General features: G+C 56.8%; 1 protein-coding gene across 1 annotated transcript; it reads right to left on the bottom strand.

The window, feature by feature from the left end:
* Positions 1–343: 343 nt before the first annotated feature.
* C1QB (complement C1q B chain) lies at positions 344–9,349 on the bottom strand. Its single transcript, XM_027657951.1, has 11 exons — positions 9,226–9,349; positions 8,316–8,486; positions 7,622–8,185; positions 6,184–6,269; positions 6,023–6,099; positions 5,202–5,389; positions 4,444–4,994; positions 4,007–4,099; positions 2,950–3,189; positions 1,647–1,806; positions 344–1,059 (listed from the first exon to the last, which is right to left on the bottom strand). The coding sequence occupies exons 2-11, from the start codon at positions 8,476–8,478 to the stop codon at positions 485–487; spliced, it is 2,697 nt and encodes an 898-aa protein (XP_027513752.1). The 5' UTR covers positions 8,479–8,486; positions 9,226–9,349; the 3' UTR covers positions 344–484.
* Between the last annotated feature and the right edge of the window lie 2,224 nt (positions 9,350–11,573).

Raw genomic sequence — 11,573 nt, 5'->3', positions numbered from 1 at the left:
GGTTCCCAGATCCTGCCACTGTCAGGAGTCTCCAGTACAGCACCATCTCCAGTATCTTCCCATCTACCATCAGTACCCAGTGGCCCCAGTTATGTCATGTGTCCTGTCCCCTGCTAGAGGCCAGGCTGCCTCTCCATGTTTTCCTAACCCTAGGCTGGGACTCTCTGGGTGTCTTGGAAGGTGATCCTCAGCCTGGTGTGCAGCAGGAACTGCATGAGTTGTCTGGCTCTGCTCAGCAGTAATGAGATCCTAATAAGCCTGGGCTGCACCAGGAGGATGGAAAGCAATGCCCTGGGTATGTGAACATTATGTGGGGGGAAAAAAGGCAAATCCGAGGCAGAAAGGGACCGACAACGCAAAAAAGCTGTCATTTAATGGGCGAGAATGTCAGCAATGCACTTGGGGCACCGATTTGGGAGCCGAGAGTCATTCGCAGGGGAGTCCTCAGCCCTGCAGAGGGGGCTGCAGAGACACCGCCAGTGGGCTAAGCCTCAGGGAAGATGAGGAAGCCGGAGAAGATGCTGTCGGACCCCTCGATCCCCACCAGCGAGTTCTTCTCCGTCGGCTCCAGCCAGACAGACTCGTTCATTGCCATCTTGAGGACCACGCCGCCCGTGGTGACCTGGAAACTGCTGTGCACGTAGTCACAGAAGGTCACCACCTTCTCACCCCTGCTGCCGCCCCGTCCCTTTTTGAAGCTGAGGCACAGGTTGCCCCTGGAGGTGACGTGGTAGGTGAAGTAGTAGATGCCGGGGACGCGGCAGATGAAGCGGCCGTAGCGGTTCTCGTAGTGCCCCCTCTCGTTGGTGACCACGCGGTCGAAGCGGACGGGCTGCTCCCGGCGGGGGTAGGTGCTGATGCTCCTGGCAGCGGAGAAGGCAGACTTGAGGGTGGCCTGGTAGTCTCCAGAGTCCCCCGGCGGGCCAGGTAATCCGCTGAGACCTGGTAATCCCCTGGCGCCTGGTGGGCCCCTGGGGCCGACCTTCCCCGGGTACCCTGGCTCTCCCGGGTCTCCCTTCTCCCCCAGCTCTCCTTCGTGCTCCGCCCGACCAGGAGGTCCTAGGAAGCAGGAAGAAGAGTCATTGTGGTCACAGCTGAGCCCCACAGGTCTGCAGAGGGATCTGGGGAAGGAAACCTGCCCTTGATGTGGGTCAGACCCCTGCCCAACTGGCAGGTGTGAGGGGATGAAAATCTACCTCCAGTAATCTGTCAAGATGTAGAAAAGCTACAGAAATTTGTGAAAGAGCAAAAACAAGTTCAGGAAGAAACTAGTGGGATGTCCTCTAAACAATGCTTAAAGTAGAAGAAGACATTAAAGCTTTGAAACAGCTTCTGTCTGTAGTTGCCAGTGAAACACTCTTAATATCGACAAGCTGAAAGTGGAAACTGCACAGGAGCTAAAGAATGCAAAAATAGCATTGCAAACACTGAAGACTTGCTGTTGTTCACCCTCCTTCCCCAGGTTCCTCCGTGTGCTCCAGTCTGTCCAGTCTCTTCTGTCCCTGAGCATCACCCCCACCTGACAACACCTCAAAGGAACTGGTGAAAATGGATTGCTTTCCCAGGACCACGTACCCAGCTCTGCTTTTTCCTGCTCTTGGCATTCAGAAGATGATTGTCTTCCCCACCTGCAGCCTCCTCCTTACCTTGCTCGCCCTTTGGGCCATTCTCCCCATCTCTGCCATTGCTGCCAGGTTGTCCTGGTGACCCTGGGATGCCTGGGATGGTGCCGTAGGTCTTGCAGAGCGTGGCACTGGCAAGTTGCCCTTCAGCCAGGCAGATCAGCATCACCCACACGATCCACATCTGCAGAGGTACAGAAGGGTGTGGAGGGGCTTGCCTGGGTGGTGGGAGGGTTGGGGAGGGCACTCTATGCTACCCTGAAGGATGGTGGCTGGAAGGACATCTGGGTAACATCATCAGGGAGGGAAAACATCCTACTGCGGAGCCAAATCTGCTGTCCTGATGGCCTTGGAGGGAAGGACCACTCCCTTTGGGCGAGGCAGAGATTGTCAGTCTCTGGTCATCTTAAATTCCCAGTTTGCAAGTGCCCACAACTTCAGCCACATGAATATCTGGGACAGGTTATCCCAGAGGTCTGATGTCCAGCCTGGCCATGCTGCTCCCTCAGGGGGAGAAATTCCTCATCCCATCTCAGGACCACAACTGCAGGGGACAATCTTTCCTCCAGCCAGGGCAGTTCTGAGGGACAGCGTTGGTCCTTGAAGATGGCAATGAATCCCCAAACCTTCCCCTGCACCCTGCAGCTTCCCCTTGTGTCCTGCCACATGGCTGCTCCATCCCAGAGGCATTTCTGTACCTAAACAATATTACTGGGACAGTCATTTGGGTTTCCATTCCCCGAGGTCTCACATTCCTTCTGCCCTCCCTGCATCCCACAACTCAGTTCCTTCCCCCAGGTCCTGGTATGGATGCCTGTGGATAAGCACCTGGCATTTGGGGGCTGTATCTGGACGTCACATCACCCCAACCAAGTCCTCCAGCCTCAGGTGGACTTTCCCAGCACTGAAATTCTGGTGCTAGCAGGACAAGAGGTTGGTGAGTTGGATTCTCCAGCCATGGCAGGTCCATGGATGTGACAGGATGAATTCACAGGCTCCTAGCCCAGGTCTATCACATGACCAGAGCATCTAAGAGCAGGAGACCACACCCCGGGCACCTTTCAGGCTGATGCCCAGTCCCTGATCACCCCTCTGGGACTTTGCAATCTCCCCTTTCATGTTCTCCTTTCTCCCAGGTGGAGCAGGAGAGGTTGGGGTCCCACCAGAAATCTCCACCATCCCCACCCAGCATCCCCACCACCCCTTTTCTCTACTGCCCCAAGCCACAGGGAAGTGCCAGGGGTGTAGGTGACTGCCACCCTCCTTGGACCAGGTGTTCCACGTGCTCCTGCCCGTGTGGGGGGCTGGGGCTCAGCCTTGCTCTTACCTTGAGCTCCTTGTTGCTTGGGTGGGGAGATGGAGTGGGACACACCAGCGTCCTGGTTGGAAATGGCTGCGAGGAGAAGCAGAAGCTGGCTGCAGGAGTTATTGTGAAAGGGTCTGGGACACATCCCATTTTTTTATCTTTAGCTCCTGCCCTTTTGTCCGTGGCAGTTTCACATCCTCCACGAATGCTCCCTGCCAGCTCAGCAGACCCAGGTCCCTGGGTCCTGCTCAGATGCCCCCCCTGCTCAGAAGAACACTGACCTGAGCTCCAGACAGGTTTGGGGTAACCCATCGGTGCTGCAGAGTTGTGCGTGCGTTCAGCCAACCTCCCTCAGGCTGCTCCGCACCTTCCCAGCTCTGCTGGGAGGTTCTGGCAGACCCAGGGGATGCTGCAGGGTCTTGGCATCCATCATCTAGAATATGTGCCCCAGGCTCTCCTAAATGTTGTGTGTGGGAAGTGATTTTACCCTGCGGGAAAAGCATTCCCAGGCCTGCTTTCCCCTGCTGCCTTGAGAAGGTGAAGCGCAGGACGTCGGGATATGACCTGTTCCACCCCACAATGTGTGCCACCAGGAGGAGTCCCTACTGAGTTTTGGTGGGCTCTGCAGCCTCCACAGCCATGAACTCCTTTGGTCTGGGTCAGGGAAGCAGAGCTCTGTCCCTGCCAGGGCTGGGACCCCGGGGATATCCCACCCTCAGTGGCTTGTCAGTGGGGTTTGCTGCGTGGTCTGTGCCCATCTGCAGCTGGATTGCTTCCACTTTGATGGGGAAGGGGAGGAGCAGGGGCCCTACTTGGAGGAGTCTTGGTCCTCCCTTGGTGGGGCCTGTGTGGGGGCAGAGGAACCATCCCGTTCTTGCAGGCAGTGCAGCCAGGGGTTGTACCCTCACCCCACCCCAAGCCAGGGTGTGGATGGTGCGTGATGTCACTGACACTGAGCACAGCGAGGGCTCAGGGACTTGCTGATGCCACACAGATGTCCAGATGTCACACACACATCCATCACCATATCCATCAGGCTCTGCCTGCAGAAAGGCAAGTCATGGAGGACACAACACACTATACCAGACCCACTGGGGAAGGATTTATTGACACTTTCCACGGCCAGGTCGTGGCAAAGGGGCTGCTGCAGCCCCAGGACACCTGGCTGAACCTGGGGCAACCAAGGTGGGGAGGGGAGAGAGGCAGAGAGACCCCTGAGGTAATGTTGGGTTATCGGGTGGGGTTATAAGGCAGTGCCAGTGGGACAGGAGGCTCAGCACCATCACTCTGGTTGCAGATGCATCCAGATGTGCCTGTTCCCCCTGTTCAGCAGCTGCCAATGCTCAGTCTCCACACTGAGGGATTGTGTCTGGCTGCTGGGGGTGATGCCCTCGTTGGGGCTTCCCACTCAGCAGAGAAACTGGGAGTGTCAGCAGCAGCCTGGCAGTGAGCAGTGTGTTTGGGGCAGGATGAAGCAGTCAGGGTGCTGGGGTGGGCTCTGGTGACCCTCTAGTCTGGGAAGAGCAGGAACCCTGAGAAGATGCTGTCAGAGTTGGCGATGCCCACCATGCCGTTGTAGTCGTTCACTCCCAGCCAGACCTGGTCCTCAGCATCCAGGTGGAGCAGGAGCCCCCCCGAGCTGACCTGCATGGTGTTGGTCTTGTGGTCACAGAAGCTGGCCATCCTCCTCTGGTTCTTGTGCAGGATGGTGCAGAGGTTGGCTGTCTGTGAGGTGTGGAAGACGAAGTAGTAGAGCCCGGGGAGTTTGCAGGTGAACTTGCCCGTGGTGGTGTTGTAGTCGTGGTTGGTGTTGGTGATGACGTGGTTGAAAATCACAGGGACGTTCTTCAAGGGGTGCTCCTTGGTCTGCCTCGTCACTGAGAACGCTGACTGGTGCTTCTGCTTGTAGCTGCCTGGCATTCCTGGCTCTCCAGGTGGGCCCATCACCCCAGGGTCTCCAGCGGGACCAGGAAGGCCACTGGGACCCTTCTTACCTGGCAAGCCAGGGCTGCCCGGTTCCCCTTTCATGCCCTTGGGCCCTTGCATTGCAGGAGGAGCTGGGATACCTGTGGGGTGGTGGGGAGTGAAAGGGAGTCGGTGTCAATAGCAGGATGTGGGGAGAGGCTTCTTCTCCCTTGGGCAGGAGAGTGCTGTTGCCTCTTTCCAGCCTGACCACAGAGGATGCTCTCCCCAGCCTGCAAACCAAGGCAGACCAGCCATGCTCAATGCTCCCCACTGCAACAGCCCTGTGGTTTCCCTCATTTCTCACTCACCTGGCTCCCCTTTGGCTCCCTTCAGCCCATCCCGGCCATCCTTGCCCGGTACACCTGGCATTCCTGGCAGGCCTGGAGCTCCATAGCAGTTGAGAGGGGCATCTCCATTCACAGCAGAGCCCACATTCAGGAGGAGGAGGGTGAGGGCCAGACTGAGCTGCTCCCAGAATCTCTGCTCCATTTTGGTTCTGCAGCATGCAAAGGGAAAGAAATGCTGGAGTGAGGGGCCATGGCAGGGTGGCTTCCAGGGCATGGAGAAAAGGAGGCTGGCTGCATCAGGAGCTCCTGGGCCCCATGCGTGTGCCCTCAGTGTCCCACCCCTACCAACTGCCAGGTAGTGAGGAGGTGGATAGGTGGAGATGGGCCCTGTGCTCATCACCAACCCCAGGGCAGTCACTGATGGCACAAGTTGGGTTGGACTTCCAGCCTGGATGAAGCCATGAGGTCTGTGGTACCCATGGCCAGCTCCAAGTCCTCCCAGTCCAGTGTCCAAGCCCCTGGTGATGCACACACCACTGTGGACTGCCACACTCTGCTGCACCAAGGCTGGAGCTCCCTGGACCCAGCTGATCTCATTCCCCCTTCAGCAGCAGCCTCACTGTCTTGGCTCTGTCCCTCAGGTTGATCACTTCCATCTGCTGGTGCATCCATGACCATCCATGTGTGCAGCCCAGCAGTGCCTATCTCCTTCCCCTCCTCCTCCTCCTCCTCCTCCTCCTCTTCTCACATCCACATCCTCCTCACAGCACTGGGCCACACTGCTGGACCCCCAGGCCCCCTGCAGCCCCCCCTGGACACACAGACCCTGCAGCACCTCTTACCTCTGGTGGGGAGCAGGGGACAGGACTCTGTGCTGCTGGTCCCTCTGGCCGTGGCAGTCACTGCACAGGGACAGACCCTGTCACCCCCACGGAGGAAGTTGCAGATTTAGGAAAGGCCCTTGGGGACCCAGAACCCCCAGCTGTCCCCAGCAGAGTTTCACATCCTTCTGCCTGGTTGTTTCTGCTGAGTGAGCACTTTCTTGGCTGTCTAGTGAGACCTGCACTTGTGCCACTGCAACAGGAAGGGCTGGAAGGACAGAAGTGGGACAAAACTTTGCCAAAAGATGTACCACCACCCTCAGAAGCCTCCATGGGGACTAGCTCTCCCGAAAATCACCTGCTTTCCCCTTTACTTCACTTGTTTCTGAGCAAAAGGGCAGCGTGGAGAGCAGAGCCTCAGGCCAACTCTGTTGGGCTTAGAGATGCCTGTGACACTGAAGGGCTGGTGCAAGGGCACTGCTGGGCTCTAATGGGAGATGCTGCACCCCTAAATGGGACTGGAGGGTGTTTCTCCTTGAGAGTTTCTGACCTGCACCTCCCACTGTGCTCCACCAGTTCTGCTGGGTGCTGGACTTTGTGAGGCCCCAGCATCCCTCATCAGGGTGTTGCTCCACTCAGTGACCTGACCTTCTCCTCACAGCTCCAGGAACGGAGACATTTGAGTGCCCAATGTGTGTGCAGTAGCTCCCCTGAGGAGCAGACCCAGGGTATGGCACCTATGTGTCTTCCCTGATGCTTCCCAGCTGTCTGATTCGTGCCCAGCTTATTGTGCCTCCCACTCATCTCACCCCAAGGCCCTCACAACTCCACCACCAACACCCCACAACCCCATCAGTCACCCTGATATCCCTGTCCCTCCTTGCTGGAAGGCCAGAGGACCACAGCTGCCTTTCTTCTTCCTAGGAGAGTTTGGGTACTAACAGGGGCCACGTTGGTGAGGTGCACGACCTGCTGCCTGTGTTTTCCCTTGCAGGACAGCTGCCTTGGGCTCAGCAGAGAAGGACACACACAGCCTAATCCCAGCATTCCTCCCTGTAAGTGTCAGCTCTGACTGGACACTCCATTCCCTCCTGTCCTTCTCCCTCTGCAGTGCCAGGGACAAGCTGGGATCGCTTCTCTCCCTGGACAGCTTGGGGAGGGATCCAGGACATTCATGGTTTGGGGAAGATTGCATGAGTAGAAAAGAAAACTCAAAGAGATATGGTGAAAGAAGGGTTTATTTATACTGATGGGGAGGATGTGAGAGAATGTGTGCCAGTGCCAGGAAGGCATTTACAGTGGTTAGTGTAGCAGAAGCAGTGGCAGGCAGTGATTTCCCACTCAGGAGCAAAGAGCCACAGCCGGTGATAACTGGGACTTTCTGGAGTGAGGTATGAATGCCCAGGAGGAGAAAGGGATGAGAGTCCACTGCCTCCAGGATGGAGTGGGCAGGCTCAGCACAGAGGTGACCCACGGCCTGGCCAGTTGTGACATTCTTGGAAGCACAGGACCCATCTGCACGCTCAGACCCCGGCGTGCTGTGGCACTAAACCATCCCACACCCACAGGGGGATCACCCACGCAGACAGACACCCCGCCATGCCCTGGGGGCCCCTCAGCCTGTCTGTGGGAAGAGCATGAAGCCACTGAAGACGCTGTCAGCCTCAGAGCCGCTGTAGATTGAGCTGCCCCGGGTGGGGTTGGTGGTCACGGACACCTGGTCGCCCGGGGCCAGGTTGAGGACGCTGCTGCCCGAGTTCACCTGCAGGACGCCGACGCTGTTGTTGTCGCAGAAGCTGACGACATTCTCCCTGTTCTTGGTGATGCTCAGGCACAGGTCCCCGCTGGAGACCACCTGGTAGGCGAAGTAGTAGAGCCCGGGGATGCGGCAGGTGAACTGCCCCGTCTGGGGGCTGTAGGAGTTCTCCTCGTTGGTGATGATGTTGTCGAACACCACCGTCCTGCCCATGGATGGTGGGGACCTCCGCGAGGCGGAGAAGGCAGGGCGTGGTTGCTCCAGGGTATTGCCGGGTCCCCCCTTCTCCCCCTTGAACCCTGGCAGCCCTGGCATCCCAATGAAGCCAGGGGGGCCAGGGAGGCCACGGTTCCCTGGAATGCCAGGAGGGCCGGGTTCGCCTGCATCCCCTTTGGGTCCCTGGATGCCCGTCCTTGGCGCTGGTCTCCCTGGGGAGAGGTGGTGAAGAGGAGCAGTTGGTGCACATCCAGCATCTCCCAAGCTGCTCCCACAGCCTGGGATGCTCCTATCCAGAGGTTCCCAGGCTCCCCACGCTGGGCATCTCAGGCTTCCCCTTACCTGGCTCTCCCATGTCACCCTTCTGCCCTGGCCTCCCATCGCGCCCAGGGACTCCAGGGAAGCCATCCTTGCCATCTGGTGCCCGGCAGACTCCATTCTCCAGCAGGGCTGTGCTCAGCACTGCTGCCAGGGTGCTGATCCCCAGCCAAAATTCAGGTTGCATCCTGCCTCCTACAAGCAAAAGGGTGGGGAATTGGGGATGGAGGCGAACACACAGATCTTGGGCACAGGCATGCAAGTGCTCTCAGCACTTGTTTGATACAATTCACCAGACACCACATGCAGTGGTGGAAACAGCTTCCTAGAAGGGTTTTGGAGGTGTTTCCTTGTGTGATCAGAAATAACAGAAGTCGATGAAAATCTCTGACATGCCCATGGTAGGACTGTGGGATTAGAAACCCAAGATGTAGACAACAGCAAAAACCCAGGATGTAGAGGACAGCTGCATGTCCTGGGGATGGGTCGTGGCTCCTCAGATACATGTAGAGGATGTTTATTGCAGTTTTGAGGGAGAAGCAGTGATGTACAGGGCTGTGGTTCCATGGGATAGAGAACACAAGGGAAGAAAGGATGCAAAGAGACATGACAGGAAGGGGAAAATAGGAAAATGGGATCCAAATCTCCAACACACAGAGCTGGGAGAACGGAGAGATGCCCTGAGCACACAACACCTATCTCAAAACCTGAGGTACTCAGCCTGGGACAAGCCTGCAGAGCCCAGTGATGTCCACAACCACACAGGGCAAGGACAGACTCTTGCAGCTCCCCCCACCCTTGCGTCATCTCCTCCCATTTTCCTACTTTAAACTCCTGTGGAGGGGGAATGTGAAGAAAGAATGAGGAGAGGGAGCAAGGCCAGGAGAGTGGTGGCAGAGGAGGAGTGTGTCCCCTGCTCTTTGGGGTGACTTACCTCAGTGCAGGAGGTCAAGACAGACCAGAGTGAGCAGCAGCTCAGTTTGCTGGAAGCTCTTCCCTGGGAGCAGGGAGGAAGAGGAGCAGGGTGGGAGGATGTCTTTGCACGCACGGTGGTTTGCCCGGTCAGGGAAGGGACGTGCTGAGTTTCACTTTCTCTGTACCAGAAAGAACTTTGTTCCCCTTTCTGCTCTTGACTCTGGCTGTGCTGGAAACAGCTTGGTCAGCAAGAGTGCAGGACTGCTGGGTGCCTAGCCTGGCCCAGCAGCACACCTCCCACAGCAGGGACTGGTGGACACTGGGCACAAAGCAACATGACAGTGGAGGGTGCCCAGAGGCTGCCCAGGGCAACACCACAGCTCTGTCCCTGCAGGAGGGGACAGGGGATCACAGCACCAGGTGTCACAGGAATGCTCAGAGGGGGCTCAGGGATCACCTTTGAAGGCTCCTGGTCTGGGTGATGAGCAGAGTGTGTCTGCCACTGGTACCCAGCCTTGTCATAGTGGCTGCTGGGGGCTGACCCCTCCAGATGCCCACCTGGGCACTGCAGCCTGAGGGAGCAGGGAATGTCAGTGCCTGTGTGGCTCAGCAGGACCTTGAGCATTTAGGCTGGATATTAGGAAAAGGTTCATCTTCCAGAGGATGATTGGGCACTGAACAGGCTCCCCAGGGCGGTGGTCATGGCCCCAAGGCTGTCAGAGCTCAAGGAGTGTTTGGACAATGCTCTCAGGCACAGAGTGGGATTGTTGGGGTACCTGTGCAGGGCCAAGCAGTTGGACTGATGATCCTTGTGGTTCTGTTGCAGCTCAGGATATTCTGTGATCCTATGGTCTCCTTCCCACTGCCTTCTCTTCAGTGCTTTGGGGACCTTGTGCCTGTAGTAGAGGGGGTGTCTGACACTGCTTTCAGTTCCCTTTGGGTGGCTGTGCCTTGCACCAACCAGATCTGGGCAACCCCTGGAGCTGTGTGGCCTCATGAGACTGGACAAATGAAACACCAGCATTTCATCCCACTGAGTGCAGGGAAAGAGCCCAGGGATGTGCCTTCAGCTCTGCTAAAAATGAGCCCCGAAATGCCACAGGTGTCCAAACCCCATCGTGCCAGGGAGCGAGTGGTGAGAGGTGCCACGATGATCCCAGCAGGGACCTTGGGGTCCTTGGGACCCTGGGGACCAGCCAGGGGAGACACAGTGGGTTGTGAGGAGGGGCTTTCTGATCCGTATCCACCTGGAGTGTCTTTTCAGGTGTCCTATGGCAGCTGCACTGACCTTCATGACAAAGAGACATTGGGGTCCCCAAAGCTGGAGCTGGGGTTCAGAGGAGAATGTCCAAGGAAAGAGGGCAGTGAGCAGGGCTGGGATTAGGGTGGCTCTAAAGTCCAGGGGTGCTGGCAACCCTCCCTTTCCCCCCTGCTGCCACCTCTAGCAGTCCCAAGGAGGGTGTTGCATCATATCTAATACAGCTGAAAAAGGGAATGACCAAAGCTCAGTGCCAAGACCATTGCCACCAGAGATCTGTCACTGAGCTGGTCTTTAATTCATTGAATAGATGCCCTCTTAATGTAATATAATACATATTTTTAATCAAAATGTCATCCCATAATAAATCAGATGCCCAGAAGAAATGCAATTTTATTTTATCAACAGAGTTCCTCTATCAACCAGACCTGTAACCGTGTCAAGACAAGATGACAGGTGAGTTTGAAAGGACCTACCTTCCACCAAACGATGCTTCTGGACAGTAATTGTATTTCTGCCCCATTGCCCTTTCTTAATATACAGCCCAAATGAGACCACTCCATCATTTCATCCAGGATTGATCGATGGCTGGTCCTTGTGCTCCCATGTCCTTTGTCTCCTGTTGTCCCTTTAACCCCATTTAAATGCTGAATTACAGGGGCTGCTTGTGGGTCTCCAGTATCTCCTTGAAGCTGTGCTTATTCCAGGTGTTCCCTCCTCCAGACTCCTGAGCAGTGTTTAGCCCCACCTGTGTGACTTTCAGAGTTGCTGTGGTCAAGCCAAGCTTTCTTCTCCCATCCTCTCTCTCCTCCTCCTCCTCCAGATCGGCAGCTGGGACATGGCAGGCTGGTTTGTGTTGGAAGGGACCTTAAAGTTCATCTCGTTCCACCCCCTGCCACGAGCAGGGACACCTTCCACTAGCCCAGGTTGCTCCAAGCCCTGTCCAACCTGGCCTTGGACACTTCCAGAGATGGGGCAGCCACAGCTTCCCTGGGCAACCTGTGCCAGGGCCTCCCCACCCTCCCAGGGAAGGATTTCTTCCCAACACCCCATCTAACCCTAACCCCATCCTCTGGCAGTGGGAAGTTACTCGAACTGCCACCCGTGGC

Source organism: Corapipo altera, unplaced genomic scaffold, assembly GCF_003945725.1.
Source record: "Corapipo altera isolate COAL_440 unplaced genomic scaffold, ASM394572v1 301, whole genome shotgun sequence".
In the NCBI taxonomy this organism is placed as follows: Eukaryota; Metazoa; Chordata; class Aves; order Passeriformes; family Pipridae; genus Corapipo; species Corapipo altera.
Note: the sequence above shows the minus strand (reverse complement) of the source record. Positions and strands in the feature narration are given on the sequence as shown.

Coding starts and splice junctions, on each gene's coding strand:
- C1QB (XM_027657951.1), bottom strand. CDS start 8,478: ATGCAACCTGAATTTTGGCTGGGGATCAGCACCCTGGCAGCAGTGCTG. Junction 6,100..6,183: donor AAACAACCAGGCAGAAGGAT/GTGAAACTCTGC, acceptor TGGGGGTGACAG/GGTCTGTCCCTGTGCAGTGA. Junction 4,100..4,443: donor CAGGGTTCCTGCTCTTCCCA/GACTAGAGGGTC, acceptor TGGTTGCCCCAG/GTTCAGCCAGGTGTCCTGGG.